General features: G+C 35.5%; 1 protein-coding gene across 2 annotated transcripts in view; it reads right to left on the bottom strand.

Moving 5' to 3' along the window:
• Nucleotides 1–2,939: 2,939 nt before the first annotated feature.
• Nucleotides 2,940–12,764, bottom strand: part of ESF1 (ESF1, nucleolar pre-rRNA processing protein, homolog (S. cerevisiae)) — a 31,627-nt gene continuing 21,802 nt past the window's right edge. For both annotated transcript variants that reach the window (XM_010574794.1, XM_010574795.1), the window contains 5 exons: nt 11,389–11,510; nt 9,909–9,999; nt 5,166–5,233; nt 4,160–4,306; nt 2,940–3,579 (listed from right to left, as the gene is read on the bottom strand). In XM_010574794.1, coding sequence (XP_010573096.1) covers nt 3,280–3,579; nt 4,160–4,306; nt 5,166–5,233; nt 9,909–9,999; nt 11,389–11,510 — 728 coding nt within the window. In that variant the 3' untranslated portion in view covers nt 2,940–3,279. The remainder of the gene's footprint in view (nt 3,580–4,159; nt 4,307–5,165; nt 5,234–9,908; nt 10,000–11,388; nt 11,511–12,764) is intronic.

Below are 12,764 nucleotides of genomic sequence, written 5' to 3'. Positions count from 1 at the left end.
CAAGATGTCCCCTCAGGACTTAGCAACTTGAGAACAAAAACAACAAAAAAGAACATCTGATAGATAAAGTTATCATACATTAAACATTTACATGATACCCACTACACATTACCACACAGCAAAATAGTTTTTTCAACCAATAGTTAAAATCACTGTCGAGTCTGTCTTCACATTTTTGTGCATTTTGTCTGGCTATGACTTCAAAGTACAGGCTAGGCTTCCTAACTAGAAGAAAGAAGGTTGCCAGCACATGTACATGTGAAGAGAAGACACACATAACTTATACCATCTAATTTCATTAAAAAGTCATCCCTATTTGTGACTTTTTAATTTTAGAACCATTTTTTTCAAATTAGTCCTCCAGCAAAGTTATTGTAAAGGACAGATGCACTACAGAAGTACATAAGCTCTGTTGGAGAGTTTTGTACCAGCGAGTCATCCGGCGTATCTGGGCATTCTGGAGGAGTGGAGATTCACCGATGCCATGTGTTCTTTTTCAGTTAAGTTATAAGAGCACGGAGCCAAAAAAAAAAAAAAGGCACTGATAATTTAAGTGACTCTACTCAACTACTGCCAGGAAGTCCAACAGAGCAGGCTATGCCTACTGCTAGTGCACAAACAAGGAACACTCCCTTTGTAGGAGCACGCACATCAAACACATCAAAACAAGTATTTGGTAGAACTTGGTAGGGTTAGAGGATTCAAGAGACAGTGCAGTTTGTTGCCTTTCATCCCCCACCAAATTTGCTTTTCCACACAAATTATTAAAGTTATGGGGACTGTCTGTGGACCCGGTATTAAAACAGAATTTGTAAGTGCACCAACACAGAACGAAACTCTCTGTTGTTCCTACAGCTATAAAAGGGTGCTTTTACAGAGTTAAGTAACTATAACAATTAGTCCTACCAGAGCTGTATTTCTGAAAGAAACATTTAAAACAATTATGAACTTACCTACTTCCCCATTGACAAGGTGTAATACTGTAAGTGCACCATCAGTATCTCCTGTTAGTGGCCCCTGTCAGAGCCCAGACGCTGGGCTAGGTGATCCTTCATTTGACTTATGTTGCTGTTCAGACCTTTTGCTTTTGCTCTCAGCTGTCCGATTTTCCACACACTTTATACACAAACATAAATGCTTGCCCTTCCATCACTGCTAATGTTAGTATATCCAATCTCTAAATCTCATTCAATTCAAGCTACTGTCCCTAGTGCACTTTGTATGCCTACAATATATAAACCATACAAGGAATCACACTTAGAAAAAATTCTGTACAAATTCATGGTATGTCTAAATTTACCCTTTCGGCTTGGTGTCACTACTTTGTGCCTGGAAATCATCTCATATGTGCCAGTCTTAAGAAACTGCATTGAAGAAAACTACTTAGTTTTCCATGGTCCAAATTTTATTACAAAACTAATACGATCTCTCGTTATGGGAGAGGCTTGTGTCCTTATCCACTGTCTGTATCAGATGCATATGTGTACACTTTTATCACTTTTGTATGACACAATGTTTTCTTAAGTAGTAACAACTGGCTTTCCTGTTTGATGCAGGGACACTTCCCTTGGCAGAAAATTCTGTTTCCCAAAGCATCTTTCTTTCCTCTCTTTCTTTATAAATTCGTATCTTGCTGAATATCATTGTGCTGTTTGCCAGTGTACACCCATGTTCAGAAGCTTCCTGCCCCTTCCAGCGGGACAAGTTTTCCTTGTTCTCCATCACAGTTGGTCAGTTCACACTACAAAATATGGGTTTGTTGGGTCCTGCCATATTGTTTGTAAGGCTAAGAAGCTGGATCAAAGTTATGTACAAAAGACTGCAGTATCTCCTCAACTTTTTCCGTTAACTCCTTGAAAATGAATCTGAAGATGTTCAAATGTTTATGAAGAGCAATTACATTTAAAATGTTCAAGGTCTGCAAGTATTCCTCATTGCAGAGCCTCATTCCATCATTGCAAAGCACTCTTGCAAAAACCATCTCCACATGTATTTCTATATTGTGTCCCTTACTTCCTTCTTTTTGGCCATTAGGTATACAGCCTCCCACGTGCTAAATCTAACTCCATAATCTCCTTTACAGATTGAGATATATTTACTTCACATAAACACTAGTTTTGATTATCTATTAATAGAATCCTTTGTTTAAAATAGTAGAGTGTCTTAGAAATTAATGACACTTCTGTAAAATTACATATTACCTTTCAGGTCCTTGTTTCTAAAATCTTCATTCTTTTTTGATACAAAGTTGTATTTCCCCTAGAGCTGATACAGCAAACACTTCAAAAAAACCCCACCAAACCAAACCAAACCTAACCTTAAGACAAATCAATCCCTACACTCCAGGGAAGAGAGATCATTTTCTACGTACTGTATTTTCCTGCGCCATTGATACCTTCATCACCAACACTAATACTAAAATGGCCGAACAACAGGGTTTCTAAAATTGTATCATCTAGATCTGCCTTTGACTTTCTTTCTTTCTTTTTCTTTCTAACACTGGCAATGCTGGAATACTTTATATAAGTGTAACTATATTAATGGCAATGCAATATTAATAGCAAAAAGTTTAATTTTGACATAATTTAATTTAGGCGCAGAAGAAGAAAACACAGCTAAGCACCCAAAATTCCTCTGGGACAATTTAAACCATTTATTTCCAATATATATTAATGAAACACTTCTAAATGGCAGTATTTCCATTCCAGAAAGATATCCAGGAAGTCTTCAAGTATTTAAAGGAGAAATTAATGAACCATATATGTAATCTTTAAAAAATATAGAAAAAACCTGTATACAAAATTTCTTCAATTTGTAGTTATATTACTACCTTCTTTATCAACAGAGATAAGTTTTACAGACTTCTGTGGAATTAAAAACCACATGGAATTAAGACCATTTATTTTCAGCAACAAACCTCTGCCAAATTTTTTTTCTTATTTATAAATACAACTATATTTATGACTACTTTTTGCAACCATCTTCAGCATTTCTGTTATCTTTAAGAGATGGCATGAGACAAAACAAACCGCCCCAAAACCATCAATTCCTTACTTACACATTTTCAAGGTGTAGTTTTTCAATAGTAGTACAAAACAGTATTTGTTGTGGCAGAAGAAAAGAGTGATTATTACTCTAGTCACCTCAAAACTCACCACCATTAAGTGACATTTTGGGGAAATTTTAGGTGGATAGGAATCACAGCAGGCTGTAGTAACTTTAATAGATGTCGCCAGTTAGAAGAACTGAGACTGAAGTCTGAGTAAAAATAAAGTTCAGTTATTTGAATTTTTGCTTTTTCCTTGCCTGAAACTCTTCGGTTTTATTTTTGACAGATTTTATTAGCATTGACAGGGTAGGATCTATGGCTTTCTTAGCAACCCCTCCTTTCTTTGCCATATTGTTCTCCTGCCCCTTGCTTGCCTTCTTAAGATCTTGCTCCTTTTCTTCTCTTCGGCGAGCTTTCTCTTCCAAGATCTTTTCTACTGCTTTTGTCTTCTTGAAATTTGGATCTGAAGGATCCAAATTAAACAAGGGAGAAGTAAACATGGCTTGGAATCTTGTATCAGCAACATTTACCTGAAGGCAGAAAAGGAGTATTTATTTTAGGCAACCTTTACCCACAAAAGCAAAGCTTTCAAGCACAATAAAATATGAGCTGCTAGCGAGTCATAGCTCATGAGATTGTTCACCATTCCTGAAACTGCTTCAGTTGCAAAAATCCCAGTGAGTGTGAAGTAGAGAGCCAGAAGATACTATTCGTAAAACAGACAGATGAATGCTTGTAGAAATCCTGTATATGCCTCTACTAGCAGACCAAGGAAAGGTTTGTTGTTGAGAACTGACCAGGACAAAAGAAGCAGCGGATAACAATCAGAGCAAACGTACCAATGAGTATTTTAGGCAATAAGTTGTACAAGGCCTTGCATAAATAGCGTCTTGTTATCTTACACAGAGTTTGTGTCTGTTGCCTTCAACATTGTATCAGAATATTTCTTGCTTTTTGAGGACAGCCTGTAACTCCCTAAAAAGGTAGACCTAGTTCTTCTCCTTCAGAGAGAATAGGGGAGAAGGATATGAAACCACCGAATTTGTCCCGAAAATAATTGATATTAACAAAGGTTCTATCCGAGCCTCAAAATCAAGAGCACACCATTACCTGGAAGTCATCTTCTAGTAATTCTTTCTTTTTCATTAGAAGTTTCTTCTTCTTCTTGCTCAAATTCTGTTGTTCTACAATCTTCTTATAATTAAAATGTTTTCTGGTGTCATCCTCATCATCCATCATAAGTAGGGCCATTTCAGCCTGTTACAAAATAAGTAAGTCCATGCACACAATGAAATTAAGTTTTCTATGAAAAACATAGCATCTCGTTAATAAAGTCTGTATGAGTCTACATACATATAAATGAGTTGAAATAGGGTTGTCAGGGCATTATTATTTCATCCATAACAACATTCTTTTAACATTTTGAGGTGTAATATTAAATACAATAGTTGATTTCCTTTTTATTAGATATAAAATAAATGCAAATATCCACATTCAACTTTCAAACATACTAATAATCTAATCTGAAAATTGTACACCATAATTTAGAAATCACAGATACAATTTTATAATGATATTTATATAGCAAAATAAAAATTAACATATATGAAATTAATAGATTTATTCAGTTAACGTGTTCTGAGAAAGAATGAAAAGCAAACATGCAATAGCAAACAATTCAATCTTCAAGGTTAAAAGTCTACAGGACAAGGTTTGAAAACACACGTTTTATACAATGCTGATGTTAAAAGTAAATGTTCAGCACAGCCCAACATGCAAACATACTGGGATAGCTTTAAAGCTAGAGGGACTATCAACTCAACCAGTATGGCTTCTGTGCCCTTAAATTTCAGTGTTACCTAACTGTTGAGCTGTGTTCAACTACAGTCTTCCAGAAAGATATCCTGGCATAATCTTAAGACCTCAAGGCATGGACCATCTACCATTCTTCTTGGATAGTTTTTGTTCCAAAGGCTCTCGCTATTAAAATTATAAAGTTTTACTCTGTTGCCATCCTATGGAATTCAGTAGTTCCACTCACAAACACCTAACATAAATATTTGCAGAATTCAGGCAATCCAGTATCTCTAATTCTTAACATCTTAAACCACTTTACCTTCTGTTTTTCAACTTCATCTTCATCTTCTGAGGTACTTTCAACCAATTCTGGCTTCTTCTTTAAACCTAAGTGCAAATATAGGACATGCACGCATTTATTCAAGCTTAAGCATGAGAGCATAATTCACCTATGAATAAAACCTCTAAGTGCATCTCATTTTCTTGTAATCAATACTTAAATATCAGATGTGGAAAAAGGCTGAAAAGTTAAGAAAAACCAGCTAGACTTAAAACAATAAAAATCCACTGAATATTTGTTCAATTGAAGGAGGCAGCCACGTTCAAATGGCATAAACCAACAAAAAAGAACAGTTAGAAAAAATGGTTTTACTGTATTTTTCATAGAGCAGTACAGAGAAGTATCACAACAGTGCAGGCAAACATATGACATTACTCCACTTCCAAGGCGTTTTAAAGAGAAATTAGTTTACATACTCATAAATGTAATTGAAGCATCTTGCAGTTGTCAAATTATTCATTCTTTCTACTTAAGTAGACAATGTAGTAAATACTTTAGAATAAATAGCAAATGTGCATCTCTTGTTTGCATCCAGAATATAAATCTGCCAGCTGAATAAGGGTTCATCAGTAAAAAAAAACCAAAACAAAACCCCCCCCCCCAAAAACCAAAAACCCCACCATTTAAAAAATTTATATGCGAGGCTAAAAGACCATATTGTGCTGTTAACCATGATAGCACAAAAAACCCTTGCAAAAAAGACCTCAACAGAATCACAGGAATGAAAATACGATTGACTGTTCAGACTGAATATTCTTCTGATAAAGCTCCTTTACTCTCTTAGAATTTACTTTAGATACACAGTGCTGATTAGACAGACATAGTGAATAGTAACAGCATAAGAGATTAGTCAAACATAACTTTTAATGAAAACAGACCTGTTTATAAATCCTACAAAATCAAATTATTCTCTTTGGAATGCCTGCAGACCTTGATCAAGAAGGAGCAGGAAAAGCAGAAGGTTTCCTGACCTGAACCACATACTCTGACCTTTGAGCTTGGAATTACATTCTCAGGCAATTTATTACAGTCCACTGGGGGTACTCTTAAGAAAGATATTTGGCTCCATTTTGTTAAGCCAGATTTGTAGTCAGACTAGAAATACAAACATGCCATAAAATGTCAAGCTATATCACTAAGTATACTCTGGAACAGGACGCATTTCTTGAAGAACATTTTTTCTGCCTTGATTATTCTCTTGACTATTTCTAAATGGATTCCAAGCTGGAAATGGATTTCTAGAAGAAACAAACCACCACCACCAAAAAATAAAATAGCCAGATGCACAATGTCATCAGCTCAAGAACTGTTGATTTAGTATTTCCAGAATATGTGCAGGAAAATCAGATTCAGATATAATACTGGTACCTAACCTACACAATTTACGTTAATGTGTAGAAGGAAGAAATAAATGTCTTACGTAAGACTTCAACAACTACGAAATCTTTTGTATCTTCCCAGAACTGGCTAAACTACAAAAAAGGAAACAGGGTACAGAGATATGAATTGGAGACAATTACTCTTGAAGTTAGATCAGTAAATCTCTTAACCTTTCCATCCATCCCCCAAAGAAGGGCCCCTCAAGTCATCTTCCCTTGTCTTTCACTATATGTAGAATCACAGAAGTGAAGATAGCTTATCTTTATGCCTTCAAAGATTTCTGTTGCTGCAGATGGGGGTGAACCAGGAGCTAGTATCAAACTAAGCTTTTTCCATGACAATAAATAAATAAATAAATAAAACCTTATTTCTTACTATGACACTATGCAGCTAATAAAACCAGCTTGGGACCTAAAATCACTCTTAGCACTAAAAATTTTGCATCACACTGAAAACAGTTTGGTTTCAGAATTCACAAATGCATTATTTTCTGTCTTTTTAACATACTCCTGACACAGTCTCCCTCCCCACATACGTTCTGGAAGTCTCCCCCCCCCACCCCCCGCCTCCCATTTTGCACACTTACGAATGTAAAACCTATGGTAAGAGCCTTTCCCAAACTGATTGCAAAACCTCAGATTTCTCCTGGCACATGATCCCCACTGCCACCTTTTAATCAGATTTGTTCCACCCTACAGCAGCAGATACTTGTCTTCAATGTTATGCAGAACTGATAGCTGCCACCAGCCACTGAGAAAAGCTAGTCTCTGCTGCAATCCCCCCTCAAGCTGCTGTCTGGCTCTTTCTCAGCTCAGGAATTTAGTTTGGAACATTCATTTTGCACATCAACTTTCCAGCGCTAACAGTAGAAGCTAATCATAATTTTGAGACTTCAAATACAGAGACCAACCCCAGACCAAAAACTCCTCTCACAAGACCTCTTATCTGTCTTACTCAGAAGCTTGTCAGTCTCCAAAGCCTTGCAAAGACACACAGTAAATGAATCAGTAATACAGCTAAGACCTTTATCTTCCAAGCACAAGTTCTACAACTATACTCAGATTTTGCTGTTAACCTCTTACGTCCCCACAGTCATACTGCGACCTTCCAGCATTAAAAAGCCATCAATTCCTACATATATCTTAAATTAGATCATGAGAAGGCATCAAATGGTTTGGAACCTATAGGAGTTATAACAATGTGTAAAGACATGTAGCCCTTTTCCTCAAAGAAGGATCAACAGAAACTATGTTTAATAGTCTAAAGCACTCTGAAACCATTCAGTTTGTCTAACAGCTCCTTACACTCTTGCTTCCCCTTCAACTGCCTCAGCTTGTCAAAAACTAATTTCTACAAGACCCATACACATTACAGTCAACAAGTGAATTCAGCATGGGAGCAAATATACCACCGCAAAACCCTAACAGCGCTACTGCATTCTCACAGTTTCTGCACTGAGTCTGCAAACATATCCTGTCATATACTTCTTGAGCATAATTTAAGATCATCTGACAGTCAGTTTAAGGGAGAAATTTCTATCTTTCAAGGGAATAGTGGAAGGCTTATGAAAAATTACAATCATTCAAGTTATTGCTGCCTATACCCTAAATACAAAGTTGGCAGAGCTACAGCCTAGTTCAAAGAAGATTGTAACCCATTTTCCCCAACTGGATAAGCTAGCTGTGCTTAAAAACAACCCCAGCTATGAGACAAAGGCTGTTCTGGGTAAACTCAGTGAAAGCCAGACAAAGTTGTGCTGTGTAATCACTGTTAAAATGTCAACTGGGTTTCAACCAAACACTGTACTCTCCCTTTAAAACTTCTCCAGGGCTAGCCACATTCTGTTTTCCTTCTCTTTCTTCCTTAGTAGCTTATCAGTAATCTTGCAGACAATAGCTTCACTTTCTTAAGCTTTATGTCTATTTTGCTATCCCCAAAGACTCCATGCACACTAAAAGCCTATCCTCTATATTATGGGCAAGGTTTAAGAATCTGCAGATATGACTATTCTCTGCTGAGCCCCTCCATGACACAAAGAATTTCTTATGTAACACAGGAGAAAACATTTTTTCGGAGATTTCACATAGAACGTTGAAACATCAAACATTAGTATAAGAATACCTACATAATCTTCCTAATTAATGAAAAAAAAAAAGTGGTGGAAGGAATGGCATCTTTACAATGAGTCCTGAAATAACCTATACACAACTCACCAGGAAAGCATGGCAAAAAACAGCATTGAATGACACCTTGAATATTTTTTTTTTCTATAAAACATGGAAAGGACTCACCTACTGTTCTGTACTTCAGACTATTAAGACATATACATAAGCACATTAGGACACAAAGAAGTCCAGGTTTTGTTTTTTAATTATTTACTTTCTCCTATTAAAAATTTCAAACTATCAGGACAGAAGCCTATGCTGGCTCGTATAAAATTAGAAGTAATTTACTTTTTTAAATGGAACTTGGATCTGCACTACTATACTCAGAAAAACCCCAACCAAAACAGCAGACTGGTGATATTTGTGAATCTGTTGCTATCTTCTTTTTGTTTGTTTGCTTTCTTACTATTTTTTTGTGTGTGTCTTTTTTTCTTCTTTTAATATACAACAGTATGAGCCACCCTTAGGTTTTGGCTCCCAAAAGCATAGAAAGCCAGGAACTCACACTTACTCATTATCCCTACCTTAAAATTTTAACCAGCAAAATCATACTCAAAATAAATTTGCTGTTACGACAGCAAAAGCTAACTTAAACATCAGACTAAAAGCTTGTAAAAAAGGTATCCTAAAAATCTAAACTGGACAAGTTATTTCCTAAAATATTACGTTTCACTATTTGGGTTTCTAGGCAGCCAGAGTACACTAATAAAAATGTGTATCAGACTAAGAAAAAAGAAAATTGATTACTTCTGAAAGACAACTTTGTTTATGATGCAAAAACGTTTGACATTTATGAAATTGACCCAAACTTCAAAGAGACCCATACATATCTGGCTCCTCTTATATAAAAGGAAACAGGCTTCAAAGGCAATGAAGTTCTTTCCTCTGGAATATTTAGGGGAGCAGATGGTCAGCTTGTTTCTAACAGCCAACCCCAGAAATTGGCTAAATAATGGCCTCTGATGAAAGCTAAGAGAACAATGTTCCCTACCATTCTGCACATCACAATATGCATCATTTTACAAGAACAGCACCTGCAGTTTCAGGTAAATGACACCTACTTTATTTCATGCTGAACATGCTATCTGTGCATTTACTCTAGCTTGACTTTGTTTCTAAAGCTCATTATTTAAAAGAAAGGGCAAATTTATTCCAGAAGTCACCTGTCTTGACCCACCTGTTTTCTCAAGTTCTTTGGCAAAATACGGGTCGTTGAGATCAACATCAGATGGAAGTTCATCCTCACTCTGTTCTGTCTCAGCAGTAGCCTGTAACAAAGCACAAACATTATTTCAATCAACATATAAACTACTACTTAAGTTTCACTTGAATTAGATGTTCCTGTTGTTAGTAACTACGAAGATGAAAACTGAAATACTGTATGCTGAACATCATAAAACTAGAATATACTAAAAATTGCTAGTAAAGACAAATCAACAATTTAAAATCTGTTTCACAGATTTAAAGCTTTTTGTGTACCTGAAAAAGGGCTATTTATATATTCCAAGGATCTTTATTAGATGCACCCACAAACTGTGATGCATTAGCTAACCATACCAACAAATTACAGGATCACAGCATTGTTATGTCATTACTTTATGTTCCACAAATGCTCTACTTGGGAAAAAACTTGAGCAAAGAGCTTCATTTTGTGCTCCAAAATTGAAAAAAGACTGAGTTCCAGTTTAAAAGAACAAATTTTTTACTGGAAGTATTGTGTCATATACCTTGCCACTTGACTTAATTTATCAGACTGAACAAGAATATTATGCTAGCAAGAGTTGCTCTACTACCTAACAGTGCTACCTACTCTATTCAGAACACTCACCTTCTGTAAGGTTTAAGAAGTTACTCATCGAATGCCAGTTAAAACTAACTGGAACACACAGCATAACTCAAGTTGTAAAGATTAGTCTTAAAAACATTATTCTGCAACAAGAATCATATTCAGAGTAATTTAAGAATTTAGGGAAGCTAGATTCTGTATGCCATATGCTTTTTTTCCTAACATATGCACAAACATTTCATTTATCTGCCTATTTCTGCACATTACTGCCACAGGAGTCAGTTACTTCACAATTACTTTCTGTGTGTGGAAAGATGAAGCAACAGTAATTTTCACATTACTGTAGGACCATTTTGTTATTCCTAGACAGAACTATTTACCAAATTTGCTCTTACCATTTGAAATCTGAATAGTTCTTCGTGGCTATTAATTTTTTGCCATTACAGCTTTGGGAAACAAGTCGGTATTATTTTAGGCCAAAAATCTCCAAAACTACAATTATCATTATCATAAGAACTTTGAACTGATATGCAGACAGTAGCAAAAAGATCCTTCCTAATGCATTCAAAAATGTAAATTAAAAACCAACTGTTATTATGACTCATTTATCTTTAAAGCAACACAAGCAGATAAACAAAATTTTGTGTAAGCAGATGTATGATCAGTAGTTCCCTGAATATCCTTTTGCTCTGTAAGTTTGATGAGGCACTCTTGGTCCTTCCATGTGAGTGACCACTGCACATTCTGACCTTAAAATACTACTGGAAGCTATGCAAGTTTTTATTCAGTTTATCCAAAACAAACAATAACAGCAACTTAAAAAAAACAACCAAACAACAACTGCCCCCCAAGCGGCCAATGCAAACACTACCTTTCTCTTTTTTTTAAGAATTCTTTTTTCCTTCTTCTTCTCTAGATATTTTTGCCACGGAGTTAGGTTATCCTTTCCTTCCAACCTGTTTTTGACCATTTCTTCAGCAGTTTCTTTGAGGCCTAGAACAAAAAATAGTAAGTTAAACAAGACGAATCTGAATTTTTTTTTAAATCAACTGTTTTCTCCTTTGTAAAAGAATAATCTAGTTTTTCTTTAACAAATATTGCTTAAACCAACATCTTTATAAATAAGATCACTTTACAGGGTGTGTTTTTCCTAATAAAACATTCCTTCAGTAATAAATTGTACAAGAGTCAGAAGAAGAGTTTGCTTATGCAATATCTGATTCCAAACACTCTTGCTGTTCCTCAGAAAGGTCTCCTCTCTGGACATTAGACTGTGCAGTCTACCGATGCCACTTTTTAAGGGTGAGAGTAACACAATAAAAATAACAACAGCAGACATATACACAGCCCGTATATTAAATATACCTTACTATAATGAGTTAAGATTCAGAAAAACACTTTGAATACAGTCCAGTCATTCCCATTTTTTGTACATGGCAAAACAAAGTACAGAAGATGAAGTGACTTGACAATGATTCTGAAATGTTAAATCACTATCAGAATATAGGGTTCTCTCACAGCTGGCTTGAACCTCTATAGCTGGTGCTCTCCATCTCACACAGAGATACTACCTGGTTGTTGCTGTATCAGTATGCCTCGCTCACATGATAAAGTTGCTATATATAGCATCTCCATTGCTGAAACTTTGCCTCTGTGATAATACTGTGACAATGCTGCAGTGCCTCTGATGACTAGTGTATTTTTCGTCCATCATTGTAAAAGAGAACAATAAGCTATTATTTGAATAAATTTGAAGTAAAAATAAATCTGCAACTAGAAAGTACAGAAAAATGTAAATAGAAAACCCAAATTATTTCTTGCATCATGTATTAATGTCATAACATGACATGCATTAAGTTAGAGAAGTTTTTTCCAAGTCATCTAGCCTTTTAAAGCTACTTAGTACCAGTCTGATTTAACAACAGAAAAATAAAATTAAAAAACATTACACTCCTGCAATAAACCTAGATTCAGATTCAATGCTTAAGGTAAATAGATTTGGTGGTTTTTTTTAAATATTTGTTAACAAGAAGCAGAGATTAAGGGCATAGATTGCTTGAAACATATCAGCCTCTCAAAGAAACAAAAAAAAAATATTTGAAAGAATGTTTTCTGTTATCACCGATTACCAGTTCAAATTGTAATAACTCAAGATTAAAAAAACCAAAACACAACCAAAAAAAACCAACAAAAAAAAGCAGCAGCAAGAGAAACAAACCATCCTCATATTTGGTTAGCACACCAAGT

The sequence above is a fragment of the Haliaeetus leucocephalus genome, unplaced genomic scaffold (assembly GCF_000737465.1).
Source record: "Haliaeetus leucocephalus isolate CR32 unplaced genomic scaffold, Haliaeetus_leucocephalus-4.0 Scaffold450, whole genome shotgun sequence".
NCBI classification, from domain to species: Eukaryota; Metazoa; Chordata; class Aves; order Accipitriformes; family Accipitridae; genus Haliaeetus; species Haliaeetus leucocephalus.
The sequence above is the reverse complement of the archived record's forward strand: the minus strand, read 5'-3'. Positions and strand labels throughout refer to the sequence as shown.